Source organism: Channa argus, chromosome 4, assembly GCF_033026475.1.
Source record: "Channa argus isolate prfri chromosome 4, Channa argus male v1.0, whole genome shotgun sequence".
Classification (NCBI taxonomy): domain Eukaryota; kingdom Metazoa; phylum Chordata; class Actinopteri; order Anabantiformes; family Channidae; genus Channa; species Channa argus.
In genome coordinates, this window is record NC_090200.1 from 1,998,957 (window position 1) to 2,016,194 (window position 17,238).

The 17,238-nt window shown below is 38.1% G+C and overlaps 3 protein-coding genes across 4 annotated transcripts in view; 2 read left to right on the top strand and 1 right to left on the bottom strand.

Moving 5' to 3' along the window:
• Nucleotides 1-4,050, top strand: part of LOC137125132 (uncharacterized) — a 35,786-nt gene extending 31,736 nt beyond the window's left edge. The window contains exons 16-18 of the mRNA XM_067500125.1: nucleotides 1,573-2,019; nucleotides 2,918-3,358; nucleotides 4,041-4,050. Coding sequence (XP_067356226.1) covers nucleotides 1,573-2,019; nucleotides 2,918-3,358; nucleotides 4,041-4,050 — 898 coding nt within the window. The remainder of the gene's footprint in view (nucleotides 1-1,572; nucleotides 2,020-2,917; nucleotides 3,359-4,040) is intronic.
• The window catches only part of LOC137125463 (NACHT, LRR and PYD domains-containing protein 12-like), a 382,261-nt gene that overhangs the window by 227,352 nt on the left and 137,671 nt on the right, over nucleotides 1-17,238 (bottom strand). The gene's annotated exons all lie outside the window — the stretch shown is intronic.
• Nucleotides 11,245-16,587, top strand: LOC137125504 (uncharacterized). The gene is made up of 10 exons (XM_067501101.1): nucleotides 11,245-11,742; nucleotides 12,690-13,133; nucleotides 13,506-13,769; nucleotides 13,864-14,115; nucleotides 14,207-14,455; nucleotides 14,527-14,784; nucleotides 14,925-15,227; nucleotides 15,312-15,581; nucleotides 15,788-15,871; nucleotides 16,002-16,587. Exons 3-10 carry the CDS (start codon nucleotides 13,531-13,533, stop codon nucleotides 16,090-16,092), a joined length of 1,746 nt encoding a protein of 581 aa, XP_067357202.1. The 5' UTR covers nucleotides 11,245-11,742; nucleotides 12,690-13,133; nucleotides 13,506-13,530; the 3' UTR covers nucleotides 16,093-16,587.

A 17,238-nucleotide genomic window follows, 5' to 3' on the forward strand; every position in this document is an offset into this window, starting at 1 on the left:
AAAATGCTACTTCAGTAAAAGTACAGTATTATTAGCTCAAACTACTTTTGTGACATTAGACATCACATTAATGAATGTTATTTTATTGGAATAACATTATTGATTCATTAATGTGTCACTTTAATGTTACAGCTGGTAATGATAGAGATAAGCTGATGAATTACTTTAAATACTGCTGGGTGACCTCTGAATTTCCAAGGATTTTTATGAGTTTTATGATTATACTATATTATGTATTATTTATCAGATTCTAAGGAGCACAAACTAGCCTTGAAGCCAACAATGGAGAAATTGAAATAGAAAATCCTCAAATTTGAAGTTAAATACAGTGCTTTACTAAATGTATGTGGTTATTCGCACCTCTGGAATTATGAATCCAAATTAAGTTATACATAAGTGTGTGTGTGTGTGCGTGTGTGTGTGTTTGGGAGGGGTAGTACCAACAGTGATTCTCACCGATGGCCCAACATTGGCCGATAGCTGACGGTCGGCTTGATGTGTCAGCGCCACAACCCTTACAGTGAATAGTTGCTTTTGGGTTAGGGTTAGGCAAGTACTAGTCATGATAAAGAACAGATCCCACAGGGTAATAAAAGCAACGATGTGTGTGTAATTCTGCATGTGTGCAGTTGTGTGTGTGGTTGAGTTTGGAGATTTGAAGACTTTGTGTCAAATTTGAAGGAACAACTTCTGAAACAATGTGATGCATTGATGTTAAGAAAAAACTACCAACAACACTTGCAGATTGATGTAACATATTCTAATACAGACAAGATGCCAACAAGTGTTGGTCTAATAACAGTATCAGTTTTTTGACCTTTTGCAGGTGTTGCTGGCAGTCTTTTCAATTTTAGTGTTAAATTCCACTTTTAGGTAGCTAGCTACAGTATTGAATAGTAGGGTTTTTCATCATAATACATGAATGTTTATGCCATTGTCCAAAATCAAATAACTCAAATAGCTAAGAAGGAAGAACCCTTACTTCTTCAAAGAACCATTTGTAGTAGCCAAAGAACCACTGACCAACAAAAATGGTTCTTTAAGCCTGCGTGGATTTTCAAAAAACCATGCAAAGAAAAACATGACGTTGAAATTTGTATTGTCTGTTCCACAAATGTAATTCAGAGAATGATGTGAATCCAAAATAATAGTATCTTTAAAACAGTTACTGAAACCAAAGAGAAGTATGTTCAGCTGCCTCTTAGTTTCTAACTATAATGAACTTTACTGACCATGATAAGATTTGTACCAGTGAACAACAAATGAAGAGTTCAGACACCTTCAGTATGAATCGTCATCATTTTGTGTCTCTACTCACACATGTAGTTCAACGTGATGGTAGTTTACACATCTGTCTTCTCCAGAGCAGGATGAAGCATTGCATGATGGGAATTGTTGTACAACTACTGGACATGATAATGACTTTTAGATGTTTTGCTTTGTAATATATTCATATATTGTTCATGTCTGGTAAAACTCATCCACCAAGTACAATTACATTTCATTTAATACAGGACATTTACAAGCTAATATCTGTTCATATCTGCTAATATCTGTTTCTCACTTTTCCAGTTTTTATCCTCAGTCATCAAATCGTTCAGAAACAACCAGGATTTTTGTGAATCTGTTCTGTGCAGCAGCAGAGAGAGAACAGCAGACAGGAGAGAAGATCCTGGAGCTGTTATCATCAGTCTGCACATATCAAACATTCTTTTGGAATCACTCATACATGAATGATGGTGATAGAAAACATCAGTCCGATTTCCTGTTGGATCTGTTCTCCCATGTGAAGGACTGTGAGACTAAAACAGGTCTGAGAGTTCTTCCATCATTACTGTCAGTTTTCCAGTCAGCTCCTACAGTCTGGTTCATAAACCTCTTAGAGAGAAAGACCTCCATCCTCCTGGAAGTGCTGAAACTACAACCAGAGAAGAAACCAGTGAAGCTGACAGGATGGTCAGATGAAGAGAGTGAAGTGAGGAGTTTCCTACAGTGTCTGCCTTATATCTCACAGCTCAGGTAAATGGAACAAAATTTAACTCTACAGTGAGTTATGCAAATGTTTTATGTTGCAGAAGTTCTAACATCATCTTACTAATGAAATGATTTGTAAGATTAGTAGAGTAATTTACTTAATTGGTAGTTTGATATTTTGTATTTGTGTGTGATAAGTTTATAAAATAGGAGTCAAATTTAAACATCCCAACAGTTTCTACTCTAAAGTAGTTAATGTCAACTTCACCTTGATCAACTGTAGCATTATAATGGTGTGTGTGTGTGTGTGTGTGTGTGTGTGTGTGTGTGTTCTCAGACTGATGTTATTCCACTAAAGTCTAATATCAAACATACACTGACAGTAACTTGTCTTCATGAAGATCAGTGACCAAACACACAAAGCAAAGATAGAATGAAATGTGAAGAAGAATAAAAATGGAAGAATTCAGCCCTGCTAATAGAAAAACATGACGTTGAAACACAAATGTAATTCAGAGAATGATGTGAATCCAAAATAATAGTATCTTTAAAACAGTTACTGAAACCAAAGAGAAGTATGTTCAGCTGCCTCTTAGTTTCTAACTATAATGAACTTTACTGACCATGATAAGATTTGTACCAGTGAACAACAAATGAAGAGTTCAGACACCTTCAGTATGAATCATCATCATTTTGTGTCTCTACTCACACATGTAGTTCAACGTGATGGAAGTTTACACATCTGTCTTGTCAAGAGCAGGATGAAGCATTGCATGATGGGAATTGTTGTACAACTACTGGACATGATAATGACTTTTAGATGTTTTGCTTTGTAATATATTCATATATTGTTCATGTCTGGTAAAACTCATCCACCAAGTACAATTACATTTCATTTAATACAGGACATTTACAAGCTAATATCTGTTTCTCACTGTTCCAGTTTTGATCTTCAGTCATCAAATCCTTCAGAAAAGAACTGGATTTTTGTGAATCTGTTCTATGCAGCAGCAGAGAGAGAACAGCAGACAGGAGAGAAGATACTGGAGCTGTTATCATCAGTCTGCACATATCAAACATTCCCTTTAGGTGACAGAGGCATGAATGATGATGATAGAGAATATCAGTCTGATTACCTGTTGGATGTGTTCTCCCATGTTAAGGACTGTGAGACTAAAACAGGTCTGAGAGTTCTTCCATCATTACTGTCAGTTTTCCAGTTAGTTCCTACAGTCTGGTTCATAAACCTCTTAGAGAGAAAGACCTCCATCCTCCTGGAAGTGCTGAAACTACAACCAGAGAAGAAACCAGTGAAGCTGACAGGATGGTCAGATGAAGAGAGTGAAGTGAGGAGTTTCCTACAGTGTCTGCCTTATATCTCACAGCTCAGGTAAATGGAACAAAATTTAACTCTACAGTGAGTTATGCAAATGTTTTATGTTGCAGAAGTTCTAACATCATCTTACTAATGAAATGATTTGTAAGATTAGTAGAGTAATTTACTTAATTGGTAGTTTGATATTTTGTATTTGTGTGTGATAAGTTTATAAAATAGGAGTCAAATTTAAACATCCCAACAGTTTCTAATCTAAAGTAGTTAATGTCAACTTTACCTTGAACAACTGTAGCATTATAATGGTGTGTGTGTGTGTGTGTGTGTGTGTGTGTGTGTGTGTGTGTTCTCAGACTGATGTTATTCCACTAAAGTCTAATATCAAACATACACTGACAGTAACTTGTCTTCATGAAGATCAGTGACCAAACACACAAAGCAAAGATAGAATGAAATGTGAAGAAGAATAAAAATGTAAGAATTCAGCCCTGCTAATAGAAAAACATGACGTTGAAACACAAATGTAATTCAGAGAATGATGTGAATCCAAAATAATAGTATCTTTAAAACAGTTAATGAAACCAAAGAGAAGTATGTTCAGCTGCCTCTTAGTTTCTAACTATAATGAACTTTACTGACCATGATAAGATTTGTACCAGTGAACAACAAATGAAGAGTTCAGACACCTTCAGTATGAATCAAAATCATTTTGTGTCTCTACTCACACATGTAGTTCAACGTGATTGTAGTTTACACATCTGTCTTCTCAAGAGCAGGATGAAGCATTGCATGATGGGAATTGTTGTACAACTACTGCACATGATAATGACTTTTAGATGTTTTGCTTTGTAATATATTCATATATTGTTCATGTCTGGTAAAACTCATCCACCAAGTACAATTACATTTCATTTAATACAGGACATTTACAAACTAATATCTGTTCATAGTGTGTGTTTGTTTATTTTAGTAGCTGAGATCAGATATTCACAAAATGTTTCTTTCTCACTGTTCCAGTTTTCATCCTCACTCATCAGATCCTTCAGAAGAAACCAGGATTTTTGTGAATCTGTTCTGTGCAGCAGCAGAGAGAGAACAGCAGACAGGAGAGAAGATACTGGAGCTGTTATCATCAGTCTGCAGATATCAAACATTCCCTTTGGGTGACAGATACATGCGTAATTATGTTATAAAACATCAGTGTGATTTCCTGTTGGATCTGTTCTCCCATGTGAAGGACTGTGAGACTAAAACAGGTCTGAGAGTTCTTCCATCATTACAGTCAGTTTTCCAGTCAGTTCCTAGAGTCTGGTCCATAAACCTCTCAGAGAGAAAGACCTCCATCCTCCTGGAAGTGCTGAAACTACAACCAGAGAAGAAACCAGTGGAGCTGACAGGATGGTCAGATGAAGAGAGTGAAGTGAGGAGTTTCCTACAGTGTCTGCCTTATATCTCACAGCTCAGGTAAATGGAACAAAATTTAACTCTACAGTGAGTTATGCAAATGTTTTATGTTGCAGAAGTTCTAACATCAGTTTACTAATAAAAATATTTGTAAGATTAGTAGAGTAATTTACTTAATTGGTAGTTTGATATTTTGTATTTGTGTGTGATGAGTTTATAAAATAGGAGTCAAATTTAAACATCCCAACAGTTTCTAATCTAAATTAGTTAATGTCAACTTCACCTTGATCAACTGTAGCATTATAATGGTGTGTGTGTGTGTGTGTGTGTGTGTGTGTGTGTGTGTGTGTGTGTGTGTGTGTGTGTGTGTGTGTGTGTGTGTGTGTGTGTGTGTGTGTTCTCAGACTGATGTTATTCCACTAAAGTCTAATATCAAACATACACTGACAGTAACTTGTCTTCATGAAGATCAGTGACCAAACACACAAAGCAAAGATAGAATGAAATGTGAAGAAGAATAAAAATGGAAGAATTCAGCCCTGCTAATAGAAAAACATGACGTTGAAACACAAATGTAATTCAGAGAATGATGTGAATCCAAAATAATAGTATTTTTAAAACAGTTACTGAAACCAAAGAGAAGTATGTTCAGCTGCCTCTTAGTTTCTAACTATAATGAACTTTACTGACCATGATAAGATTTGTACCAGTGAACAACAAATGAAGAGTTCAGACACCTTCAGTATGAATCATCATCATTTTGTGTCTCTACTCACATATGTAGTTCAACGTGATTGTAGTTTACACATCTGTCTTCTCCAGAGCAGGATGAAGCATTGCATGATGGGAATTGTTGTACAACTACTGGACATGATAATGACTTTTAGATGTTTTGCTTTGTAATATATTCATATATTGTTCATGTCTGGTAAAACTCATCCACCAAGTACAATTACATTTCATTTAATACAGGACATTTACAAGCTAATATCTGTTCATAGTGTATGTTTGTTTTTTTAGTAGCTGAGATCAAATATTCACAAAATGTTTCTTTCTCACTGTTACAGTTTTTATCTTCAGTCATCAAATCGTTCAGAAGAAAGCAGATTTTTTGGGAATCTGCTCTGTGCAGCATCAGAGAGAGAACAGCAGACAGGAGAGAAGATACTGGAGCTGTTATCATCAGTCTGCACATATCAAACATTCCCTTTGGGTGACAGACACATGAAAGATGATGTTCTAAAATATCAGTGTGATTTCCTGTTGGATCTGTTCTCCCATGTGAAGGACTATGAGACTAAAACAGGTCTGAGAGTTCTTCCATCATTACAGTTAGTTTTCCAGTCAGCTCCTACAGTCTGGTTCATAAACCTCTCAGAGAGAAAGACCTCCATCCTCCTGGAAGTGCTGAAACTACAACCAGAGAAGAAACCAGTGAAGCTGACAGGATGGTCAGATGAAGAGAGTGAAGTGAGGAGTTTCCTACAGTGTCTGCCTTATATCTCACAGCTCAGGTAAATGGAACATGATTTAACTCTACAGTGAGTTATGCAAATGTTTTATGTTGCAGAAGTTCTAACATCATCTTACTAATGAAATGAGTTGTAAGATTAGTAATTTACTTAATTGTTAGTTTGATATTTTGTATTTGTGTATGATAAGTGTATAAAATAGGAGTCAAATTTAAACATCCCAACAGTTTCTAAACTAAAGTAGTTAATGTCAACTTCACCTTGATCAACTGTAGCATTATAATGGTGTGTGTGTGTGTGTGTGTGTGTGTGTGTGTGTGTGTGTGTTCTCAGACTGATGTTATTCCACTAAAGTCTAATATCAAACATACACTGACAGTAACTTCTTCATGAAGATCAGTGACCAAACACACAAAGCAAAGATAGAATGAAATGTGAAGAAGAATAAAAATGGAAGAATTCAGCCCTGCTAATAGAAAAACATGACGTTGAAACACAAATGTAATTCAGAGAATGATGTGAATCCAAAATAATAGTATCTTTAAAACAGTTACTGAAACCAAAGAGAAGTATGTTCAGCTGCCTCTTAGTTTCTAACTATAATGAACTTTACTGACCATGATAAGATTTGTACCAGTGAACAACAAATGAAGAGTTCAGACACCTTCAGTATGAATCATCATCATTTTGTGTCTCTACTCACACATGTAGTTCAACGTGATGGTAGTTTACACATCTGTCTTCTCCAGAGCAGGATGAAGCATTGCATGATGGGAATTGTTGTACAACTACTGGACATGATAATGACTTTTAGATGTTTTGCTTTGTAATATATTCATATATTGTTCATGTCTGGTAAAACTCATCCACCAAGTACAATTACATTTCATTTAATACAGGACATTTACAAGCTAATATCTGTTCATAGTGTGTGTTTGTTTTTTTAGTAGCTGAGATCAGATATTCACAAAATGTTTCTTTCTCACTGTTCCAGTGTTTATACTCAGTCATCAGATCCTTCAGAAACAACCAGGATCTTTGTGAATCTGTTCTGTGCAGCAGCAGAGAGAGAACAGCAGACAGGAGAGAAGATACTGGAGCTGTTATCATCAGTCTGCACATATAAAACATTCCCTTTGGGTGACGCATATGTGGATGATTATGTTTTAAAACATCAGTGTGATTTCCTGTTGGATCTGTTCTCCCATGTGAAGGACTATGAGACTAAAACAGGTCTGAGAGTTCTTCCATCATTACTGTCAGTTTTCCAGTCAGCTCCTACAGTCTGGTTCATAAACCTCTCAGAGAGAAAGACCTCCATCCTCCTGGAAGTGCTGAAACTACAACCACAGAAGAAACCAGTGAATCTGACAGGATGGTCAGATGAAGAGAGTGAAGTGAGGAGTTTCCTACAGTGTCTGCCTTATATCTCACAGCTCAGGTAAATGGAACATGATTTAACTCTACAGTGGGTTATGCAAATGTTTTATGTTGCAGAAGTTCTAACATCATCTTACTAATGAAATGATTTGTAAGATTAATAGAGTAATTTACTTAATTTTTAGTTTGATATTTTGTATTTGTGTGTGATAAGTTTATAAAATAGGAGTCAAATTTAAACATCCCAACAGTTTCTACTCTAAAGTAGTTAATGTCAACTTCACCTTGATCAACTGTAGCATGATAATGGTTTGTGTGTGTGTGTGTGTGTGTGTGTGTGTGTGTGTGTGTGTGTTCTCAGACTGATGTTATTCCACTAAAGTCTAATATCAAACATACACTGACAGTAACTTGTCTTCATGAAGATCAGTGACCAAACACACAAAGCAAAGATAGAATGAAATGTGAAGAAGAATAAAAATGGAAGAATTCAGCCCTGCTAATAGAAAAACATGACGTTGAAACACAAATGTAATTCAGAGAATGATGTGAATCCAAAATAATAGTATCTTTAAAACAGTTACTGAAACCAAAGAGAAGTATGTTCAGCTGCCTCTTAGTTTCTAACTATAATGAACTTTACTGACCATGATAAGATTTGTACCAGTGAACAACAAATGAAGAGTTCAGACACCTTCAGTATGAATCATCATCATTTTGTGTCTCTACTCACACATGTAGTTCAACGTGATGGAAGTTTACACATCTGTCTTCTCCAGAGCAGGATGAAGCATTGCATGATGGGAATTGTTGTACAACTACTGCACATGATAATGACTTTTAGATGTTTTGCTTTGTAATATATTCATATATTGTACATGTCTGGTAAAACTCATCCACCAAGTACAATTACATTTCATTTAATACAGGACATTTACAAACTAATATCTGTTCATAGTGTGTGTTTGTTTTTTTAGTAGCTGAGATCAGATATTCACAAAATGTTTCTTTCTCACTGTTCCAGTTTTGATCCTCAGTCATCAGATCCTTCAGAAGAAACCAGGATATTTGTGAATCTGTTCTGTGCAGCAGCAGAGAGAGAACAGCAGACAGGAGAGAAGATACTGGAGCTGTTATCATCAGTCTGCACATATGAACCATTCTTTTGGAATCACTCATACATGAATGATGGTGATAGAAAACATCAGTCTGATTTCCTGTTGGATCTGTTCTCCCATGTGAAGGACTGTGAGACTAAAACAGGTCTGAGAGTTCTTCCATCATTACAGTCAGTTTTCCAGTCAGCTCCTAGAGTCTGGTTCATAAACCTCTCAGAGAGAAAGACCTCCATCCTCCTGGAAGTGCTGAAACTACAACCAGAGAAGAAACCAGTGAAGCTGACAGGATGGTCAGATGAAGAGAGTGAAGTGAGGAGTTTCCTACAGTGTCTGCCTTATATCTCACAGCTCAGGTAAATGGAACATGATTTGTTTTATGTTGCAGAAGTTCTAACATCAGTTTACTAATGAAATGATTTGTAAGATTAGTAATTTACTTAATTGTTAGTTTGATATTTTGTATTTGTGTGCGATAAGTTTATAAAATAGGAGTCAAATTTAAACATCCCAACAGTTTCTAATCTAAAGTAGTTAATGTCAACTTCACCTTGATCAACTGTAGCATGATAATGGTGTGTGTGTGTGTGTGTGTGTGTGTGTGTGTGTGTGTGTGTGTGTGTGTGTGTGTGTGTGTGTTCTCAGACTGATGTTATTCCAATAAAGTCTAATATCAAACATACACTGACAGTAACTTGTCTTCATGAAGATCAGTGACCAAACACACAAAGCAAAGATAGAATGAAATGTGAAGAAGAATAAAAATGTAAGAATTCAGCCCTGCTAATAGAAAAACATGACGTTGAAACACAAATGTAATTCAGAGAATGATGTGAATCCAAAATAATAGTATTTTTAAAACAGTTACTGAAACCAAAGAGAAGTATGTTCAGCTGCCTCTTAGTTTCTAACTATAATGAACTTTACTGACCATGATAAGATTTGTACCAGTGAACAACAAATGAAGAGTTCAGACACCTTCAGTATGAATCATCATCATTTTGTGTCTCTACTCACACATGTAGTTCAACGTGATGGAAGTTTACACATCTGTCTTCTCCAGAGCAGGATGAAGCATTGCATGATGGGAATTGTTGTACAACTACTGCACATGATAATGACTTTTAGATGTTTTGCTTTGTAATATATTCATATATTGTACATGTCTGGTAAAACTCATCCACCAAGTACAATTACATTTCATTTAATACAGGACATTTACAAGCTAATATCTGTTCATAGTGTGTGTTTATTTTTTTAGTAGCTGAGATCAGATATTCACAAAATTATTCTTTCTCACTGTTCTAGTTTTGATCTTCAGTCATCAGATCCTTCAGAAGAAACCAGGATATTTGTGAATCTGTTCTGTGCAGCAGCAGAGAGAGAACAGCAGACAGGAGAGAAGATACTGGAGCTGTTATCATCAGTCTGCACATATGAACCATTCTTTTGGAATCACTCATACATGAATGATGGTGATAGAAAACATCAGTCCGATTTCCTGTTGGATCTGTTCTCCCATGTGAAGGACTGTGAGACTAAAACAGGTCTGAGAGTTCTTCCATCATTACAGTCAGTTTTCCAGTCAGTTCCTAGAGTCTGGTTCATAAACCTCTCAGAGAGAAAGACCTCCATCCTCCTGGAAGTGCTGAAACTACAACCAGAGAAGAAACCAGTGAAGCTGACAGGATGGTCAGATGAAGAGAGTGAAGTGAGGAGTTTCCTACAGTGTCTGCCTTATATCTCACAGCTCAGGTAAATGGAACATGATTTGTTTTATGTTGCAGAAGTTCTAACATCAGTTTACTAATGAAATGATTTGTAAGATTAGTAATTTACTTAATTGTTAGTTTGATATTTTGTATTTGTGTGCGATAAGTTTATAAAATAGGAGTCAAATTTAAACATCCCAACAGTTTCTAATCTAAAGTAGTTAATGTCAACTTCACCTTGATCAACTGTAGCATGATAATGGTGTGTGTGTGTGTGTGTGTGTGTGTGTGTGTGTGTGTGTGTGTTCTCAGACTGATGTTATTCCACTAAAGTCTAATATCAAACATACACTGACAGTAACTTGTCTTCATGAAGATCAGTGACCAAACACACAAAGCAAAGATAGAATGAAATGTGAAGAAGAATAAAAATGGAAGAATTCAGCCCTGCTAATAGAAAAACATGACGTTGAAACACAAATGTAATTCAGAGAATGATGTGAATCCAAAATAATAGTATCTTTAAAACAGTTACTGAAACCAAAGAGAAGTATGTTCAGCTGCCTCTTAGTTTCTAACTATAATGAACTTTACTGACCATGATAAGATTTGTACCAGTGAACAACAAATGAAGAGTTCAGACACCTTCAGTATGAATCATCATCATTTTGTGTCTCTACTCACACATGTAGTTCAACGTGATGGAAGTTTACACATCTGTCTTCTCCAGAGCAGGATGAAGCATTGCATGATGGGAATTGTTGTACAACTACTGGACATGATAAAGACTTTTAGATGTTTTGCTTTGTAATATATTCATATATTGTTCATGTCTGGTAAAACTCATCCACCAAGTACATTTACATTTCATTTAATACAGGACATTTACAAGCTAATATCTGTTCATATCTGCTAATATCTGTTTCTCACTGTTCCAGTGTTTATCCTCAGTCATCAGATCCTTCAGAAGAAACCAGGATCTTTGTGAATCTGCTCTGTGCAGCAGCAGAGAGAGAACAGCAGACAGGAGAGAAGATACTGGAGCTGTTATCATCAGTCTGCAGATATCAAACATTTTTTTTGAATAGGGGTGATTACCTGTTGGATCTGTTCTCCCATGTGAAGAACTATGAGACTAAAACAGGTCTGAGAGTTCTTCCATCATTACTGTCAGTTTTCCAGTCAGCTCCTAGAGTCTGGTTTATAAACCTCTCAGAGAGAAAGACCTCCATCCTCCTGGAAGTGCTGAAACTACAACCAGAGAAGAAACCAGTGAAGCTGACAGGATGGTCAGATGAAGAGAGTGAAGTGAGGAGTTTCCTACAGTGTCTGCCTTATATCTCACAGCTCAGGTAAATGATTGTAGTGAACATTTGTGGAGCTGTGTTCTCACATCGACACCACCTCACTGTTAGTTTGAAAGTTAAAATGTGTTCAGCTGATGTGTCCACATAAACATCACATCATGGAGTGTAGTTTTAATGTCCTACATTTCCCAGAGTTCAGTAGGACCTAAAGGCAGCTTTCCTACAGAGAACTGCTCATCTCTCATTAACTGATACATGTTTACTTCACTAAGCTCCCAGTTTGTTCTGAACATTAACTGTTGTTATTGTGAAGCAGCAGAGACGATCGCACAGTGTTGATGATTAGAAGTTCAGTTGTTCTAAACACATCAGGGTTTTAGAGTTTGATCTACAAATCATCTTAAGAACATTTATGTAAAGTGGTTGAACTTTGACTTTATCATTTCTCTGATCAAATATCAGTGATGGATGCTGGATCAAACACTCATTCAGTGGCTCCTGTGACTCTGATACAGAAAGTAAAGTGACTGGAACTTAGTCGAATGTTTGAATGACTTTATTTTTCTGTAGCTTCACTGAAATGAAATTACACGTCACATGGAAGTGAAAGTAGAGCTTTGCAAATCTTCACTATGCTACAACATCAGTGTGTGAAGTTTGATAGAGTTTTACAGAATAATGGATGTTTAAACTTCCGCTCCAGTATTTTGAGCTTTGAAGGAGATGAATTGATAAAAATACTGAGGATTTACCATTGTAGCCTGATGTTTGTGGTTCCTTCAACATTTTAGAAGAATTTCAGTGAGTAAAAGTAAAAACTCCATGTATGATTTATCCTGTTATTGTTGTATTTTACACTGATTCATGTTTGATTTCAGTTTCTGCTCATTAGCAGGTATTTGTTGGCTTTTAGAAGAAACATCTGTAAAACCAGTTTTACATGAATTTTGTTGCTGTTGATATTGAAACAAAATGTTTGATTCTCGTTTCAGTGTCAGACACTGGTTTAAAGACTCAGATCAAACCAGGATCTTTGTGAATCTGCTCTGTGCAGCAGCAGAGAGAGAACAGCAGACAGGAGAGAAGATACTGGAGCTGTTATCATCAGTCTGCACATATCAAACATTGCCTTTGTGTGACGCATATGTGGATGATGATGTTATAAAACGTCAGTGTGATTTCCGTTTGGATGTGTTCTCCTGTGTGAAAGACTATGAGACTAAAACAGGTCTGAGAGTTCTTCCATCATTACTGTCAGTTTTCCAGTCAGCTCCTAGAGTCTGGTACATAAACCTCTCAGAGAGAAAGACCTCCATCCTCCTGGAAGTGCTGAAACTACAACCAGAGAAGAAACCAGTGGAGCTGACAGGATGGTCAGATGAAGAGAGTGAAGTGAGGAGTTTCCTACAGTGTCTGCCTTATATCTCACAGCTCAGGTAAATGGAACCTGATTTAAATATGAACAGTTTTGTTCTAAAATAACTCCTGGTCTTACTCCAGTACATCATGGTCCAACCCACTTACTCCAAACTGCAGTATAAAACATTTATAACTCACTGACAAATACTGTTTATTTAAAATGAAACATGGTTTATGTCAAAGATTTCAATAACAGCTAATAATCATAGTGTGATAGTGTCACAGATAATGAATCACACACAGAGCTTCTACCTTGAATGTTCGGTTTGTGTTTGCCTTGAATTTCTTACTTGATAAAAGTCGTGTTACACAAGCTGGTTTCTGTTGCAGTTGCTGTTTTACTTTTGTACTTTGCTGCTTTCACAGTTCATCATAATGTTGTGTTTCAGCTGTGATCCAGACTTCTTCCAGAGAATGTGTACATCCATGTGTGTCAGATCCAGAGAGGAGGTCCAGCAGCTGGCCTCTCTGCTGCAGCTGCTGGGCTTCACCCTGACATTAACAGGATACTTACCCAGGAAAACCTGCTGCTCTGTGGGGAGAGTTCTCAGGGTTTGTGGCTCTAAGGTGGATCTCATCCTGACACCCAGAAAGATGTCGGTTAGAGGAGCCGCTCACCTCTTTAGACGTACAACACAACTACACAGTCTGAGGTCTACGTTCATACAATCACTGCTTCTGTTCCTACAGTAACATCTTTTAAATGTCCAGTTAGCAGAGACATCATTCTGTGTCTTTGACTTTCAGGCTGTCCAATGACATGGCCATGCTGCTGTTTCAGTGGATAAGAAGAGGAAGAGTCGTCTGTCTGTTGACTATCGAAGAACTTTGTCTTGCTCCAAAGACGCTGCAGTCACAAAGAGGATCACTGAGGGTTGTCAGTAGTTTGGCGTCTCTGCTGAGACACTGGACAGTCAGACATTTAGACCTGACTGAATTCTGTGTTTCTGCTCAGTGTCTCTGTCCACTGCTGCTTCATGATGGTCCTCTAACTATCAAGTAAATGTCTTTTCTGAGCCTCATAAACACACTGATGAATGAAGATGAAAATAATTATTATTAGTTCATTCTAAATGTATTTATCCTTCAGACTGAGGGATGAGGTTTTCCAGCAGCTACTGGTCCTCCTCCATGAAATCCAGGACAAAGACTTGGCCTGGTCTTTCTTGAGTAAAGTTGGTGGAGACCTGACCTCCTACTGTCTGAACTGGGAGCTTCTCCACTTTGTGCTGCAGTCGTCAGCTCAGACCTTCACTGTGAACCTGAGGAAGAACCAGTTCTTACAGGAGAACGTCACACGTCTGCTGCCCTTTCTGGATCGGATCAGATTTAAAAGGTGGTGAATTAGTTTTTAACAGATACAAACTAAACAAAGTGTCCTGATAAATACTGTGAGCTCTGTGTTTTCAGGCCCGGTCCCAGCTTTGTGCTGGCTGCCATCAGACAGGTCTATAAAACTCAGGCCAGTCACCTCATACCCAGTTTAGTGAGGTCATTGGATCATGTGATCAGCCTGACCTGCAGAGAGCTGGACTCAGTGGACTGTGCTGCTCTGATCTTCACCCTGAGACACAGTGACAGAGTTACACTGAAGCTTGTGTGGACGTCCATACCAGCAGAGGAAATACAGCGAATCGTCTTCACGCTGGACAGAGTTTCTCACCTCAGGTCAGACATCAGTGCTTGTTTCTCAGTCCTGTACCTGTATCAGTTCTCTCCAACAGACAGTTTCATGTAGTGCTGATAAGAATCAAAATGAACATTGAATAACAATAATCTCTGCATTAATGCATCACTGTCTCCACCAGTGTCGACAGGAATCTGCTGCTGAGGTTCATCCACTGCTGTGCTGCCACTGACGTCCAGCAGGATGCAGCATCAGGTCTGATCAGGTCTCTGCAGCACAGGTTGGTTCTGTCCCGCTCCCCCTGTGTGGAGCTGACAGATCAGGATCAGACCGAGACTCTGAGTCTGTCTGCTGCAGACTGCAGGTCCATCTCCACCATCCTGACACATAGCAGAGAGGACACACAGCTGGACCTGCAAGACTGTGAGGTGGAGGACAGGGGACTGGACCTGCTGTTTCCTGTCCTAAACAGAGTCCACCTCAGGTGGGAAAGAACATTAAATGGCCTGATCCACTTTCATGTTTCTGCATCCTAACAGTTGTTCTTTGCTCTGTTTGTCCTGTTTAGAGCCAGTAAAGCCGTCCTCCTCCAGCTGGTGTCCCTGGTCCCTGTGAGCAGTGAGAGGGACTCAGTGAGACGTGCAGAGTCCCTGTGTAGAGCCCTGGATGGAGAGCTGGACCTCAGTCACACCACACTGGATCAGAGGGTCTGTGAAGCTCTGGACCTGATGCTGGACTTCTCTGAAGGACTGACAGAACTGGACCTGAGTCACTGTGATCTCACGGACCAGCTGCTGCTCACATTCATCAAACATCTGCACAAAGTCCACGTCCTGGAGTGAGTCTCACTGTAAACATACTTGTGTGTACATTGTCCTGTATAGGATGCAGTGTTGGCTCCTGCTGAGGTGGTGGTGAAGTAATAATGTATCAAATCTGTCTCATAGCAACAGGCGGAGTCAGGATGTGACGCTTAATAACCAATAACATCAGCTCCTCTGACTTTAATGACGTAAATCTTTTGTGTTTGTGTCCATGTTACAGTCTGAGTCACAATAAGATCAGTGATGCTTCGACTGTCAGGTTACTGCAGCTGGTCTCCATCAACTCCTCCATCACCACAGTGAGGTGAGCAAACATTAATTATCATATGATTAATGGAGACATTTCTACTCCTTCACTTACAGACTGATCATTAATTATCTCAGTTCCACATATTATTCAGTTTGTATCAGTGACTTTTGTTCTGTTTTTTTAGACTCTTCAGCAACAACATTGTGGACAAAACTCCCTTTAAGAAACAGAAGCAGTTTGAAATGTGGGGAATCAGTGTCAGTGAAGTGATGTGATGATTGTGAGAGAAATTTCAAAATCTAGGTAACACTGTTTCACTGTTCTCACACTTCTCACAGACCCACTATCAAACCTGCTTACACCAGTGCCCCCTCCCCTTTTGCTCCCCAGCAAGACATCATGTCTCTGGCCACACAAAGAAGTATGTTAGGTAGATATCAACTATAAAACTACCTACACCTGAACATTTGCTTCCCAGAAGGGAGCCCACGGGAACCAGCACAAATCATCAAGAACTTAAAAGACTATGAAGACAAAAGGACAAAGTAACATGAACTTGTTAATTAAGACTCCTGACCACATTGTATGAAGGTTGATTTGCATTGACTCATCCCTTTGTTCTTTGTGTGAACCCAGCTGTTGAGTTGTATGTATAAAAGGCTGAACAACCTACACATCTTGGTCAATCAGACTGGCCCACTCTAGAGTGTAGCTCTGTTCTGCTCTGCATGTTTCTCTATTTTGCTGATTAAATTCACCGTTATCATTCACTTGTAAGTTGCCTTTTGCCTCCTAACTTGCCTTACAGTTTTTGCCACGACAATGATCAGGGAGGAAACTCAAGAAAATACTGCAGTAGTACAAGTACTCTACTAATACTGTGTTTGTGGCAGTCAGTTCTAAAAGTACAGTTTTATACAATGATGAAAACTCCAGCAGGATCCTCGTCATCCTCGTCTCTATTTGTTACGATACCGTCAGTTCTTCTACTGATGTACTTACATTTTTGATTGAGAAACTGTGAAAAGTATTTCATTGTTTACATAATTTAACAGATTGTTCTGTTGGGATCATAATTATATTTTTTGTGAGGAAAAATTATGTTTATATTCTTGGATTAATGTTGGAATCATATGATTTTAAAATGATTTTTAAAAGGTGAAATGTTGGTTCAGCAGCACTTTGATGCAATTGTATGTTCAGCAGTAAATGGTCTATGCTTTTCTTCCACATTGGTACCAAAAGCACTTTACACTGCTTCTCATTCACACACACACACACACACACACACACACTGATGTGGCAGCTGCTGTGCTGCTGGTCTACACTCCCCCAGAACAACTAAGTTTGGGTTCAGTGTTTTGCTCACAGACACTTGGACATGTTACAGGAGGAGCTGGGAATTGAACCCAGTATTGATG

Excerpts from the sequence above, each read along its gene's own strand:
- LOC137125504 (XM_067501101.1), top strand. The coding sequence starts at position 13,531 with ATGTGTACATCCATGTGTGTCAGATCCAGAGAGGAGGTCCAGCAGCTG. Across the intron at positions 14,116-14,206 it reads GATGGTCCTCTAACTATCAA|ACTGAGGGATGAGGTTTTCC; the intron begins GTAAATGTCTTT and ends TTTATCCTTCAG. Across the intron at positions 15,582-15,787 it reads CACAAAGTCCACGTCCTGGA|TCTGAGTCACAATAAGATCA; the intron begins GTGAGTCTCACT and ends TCCATGTTACAG.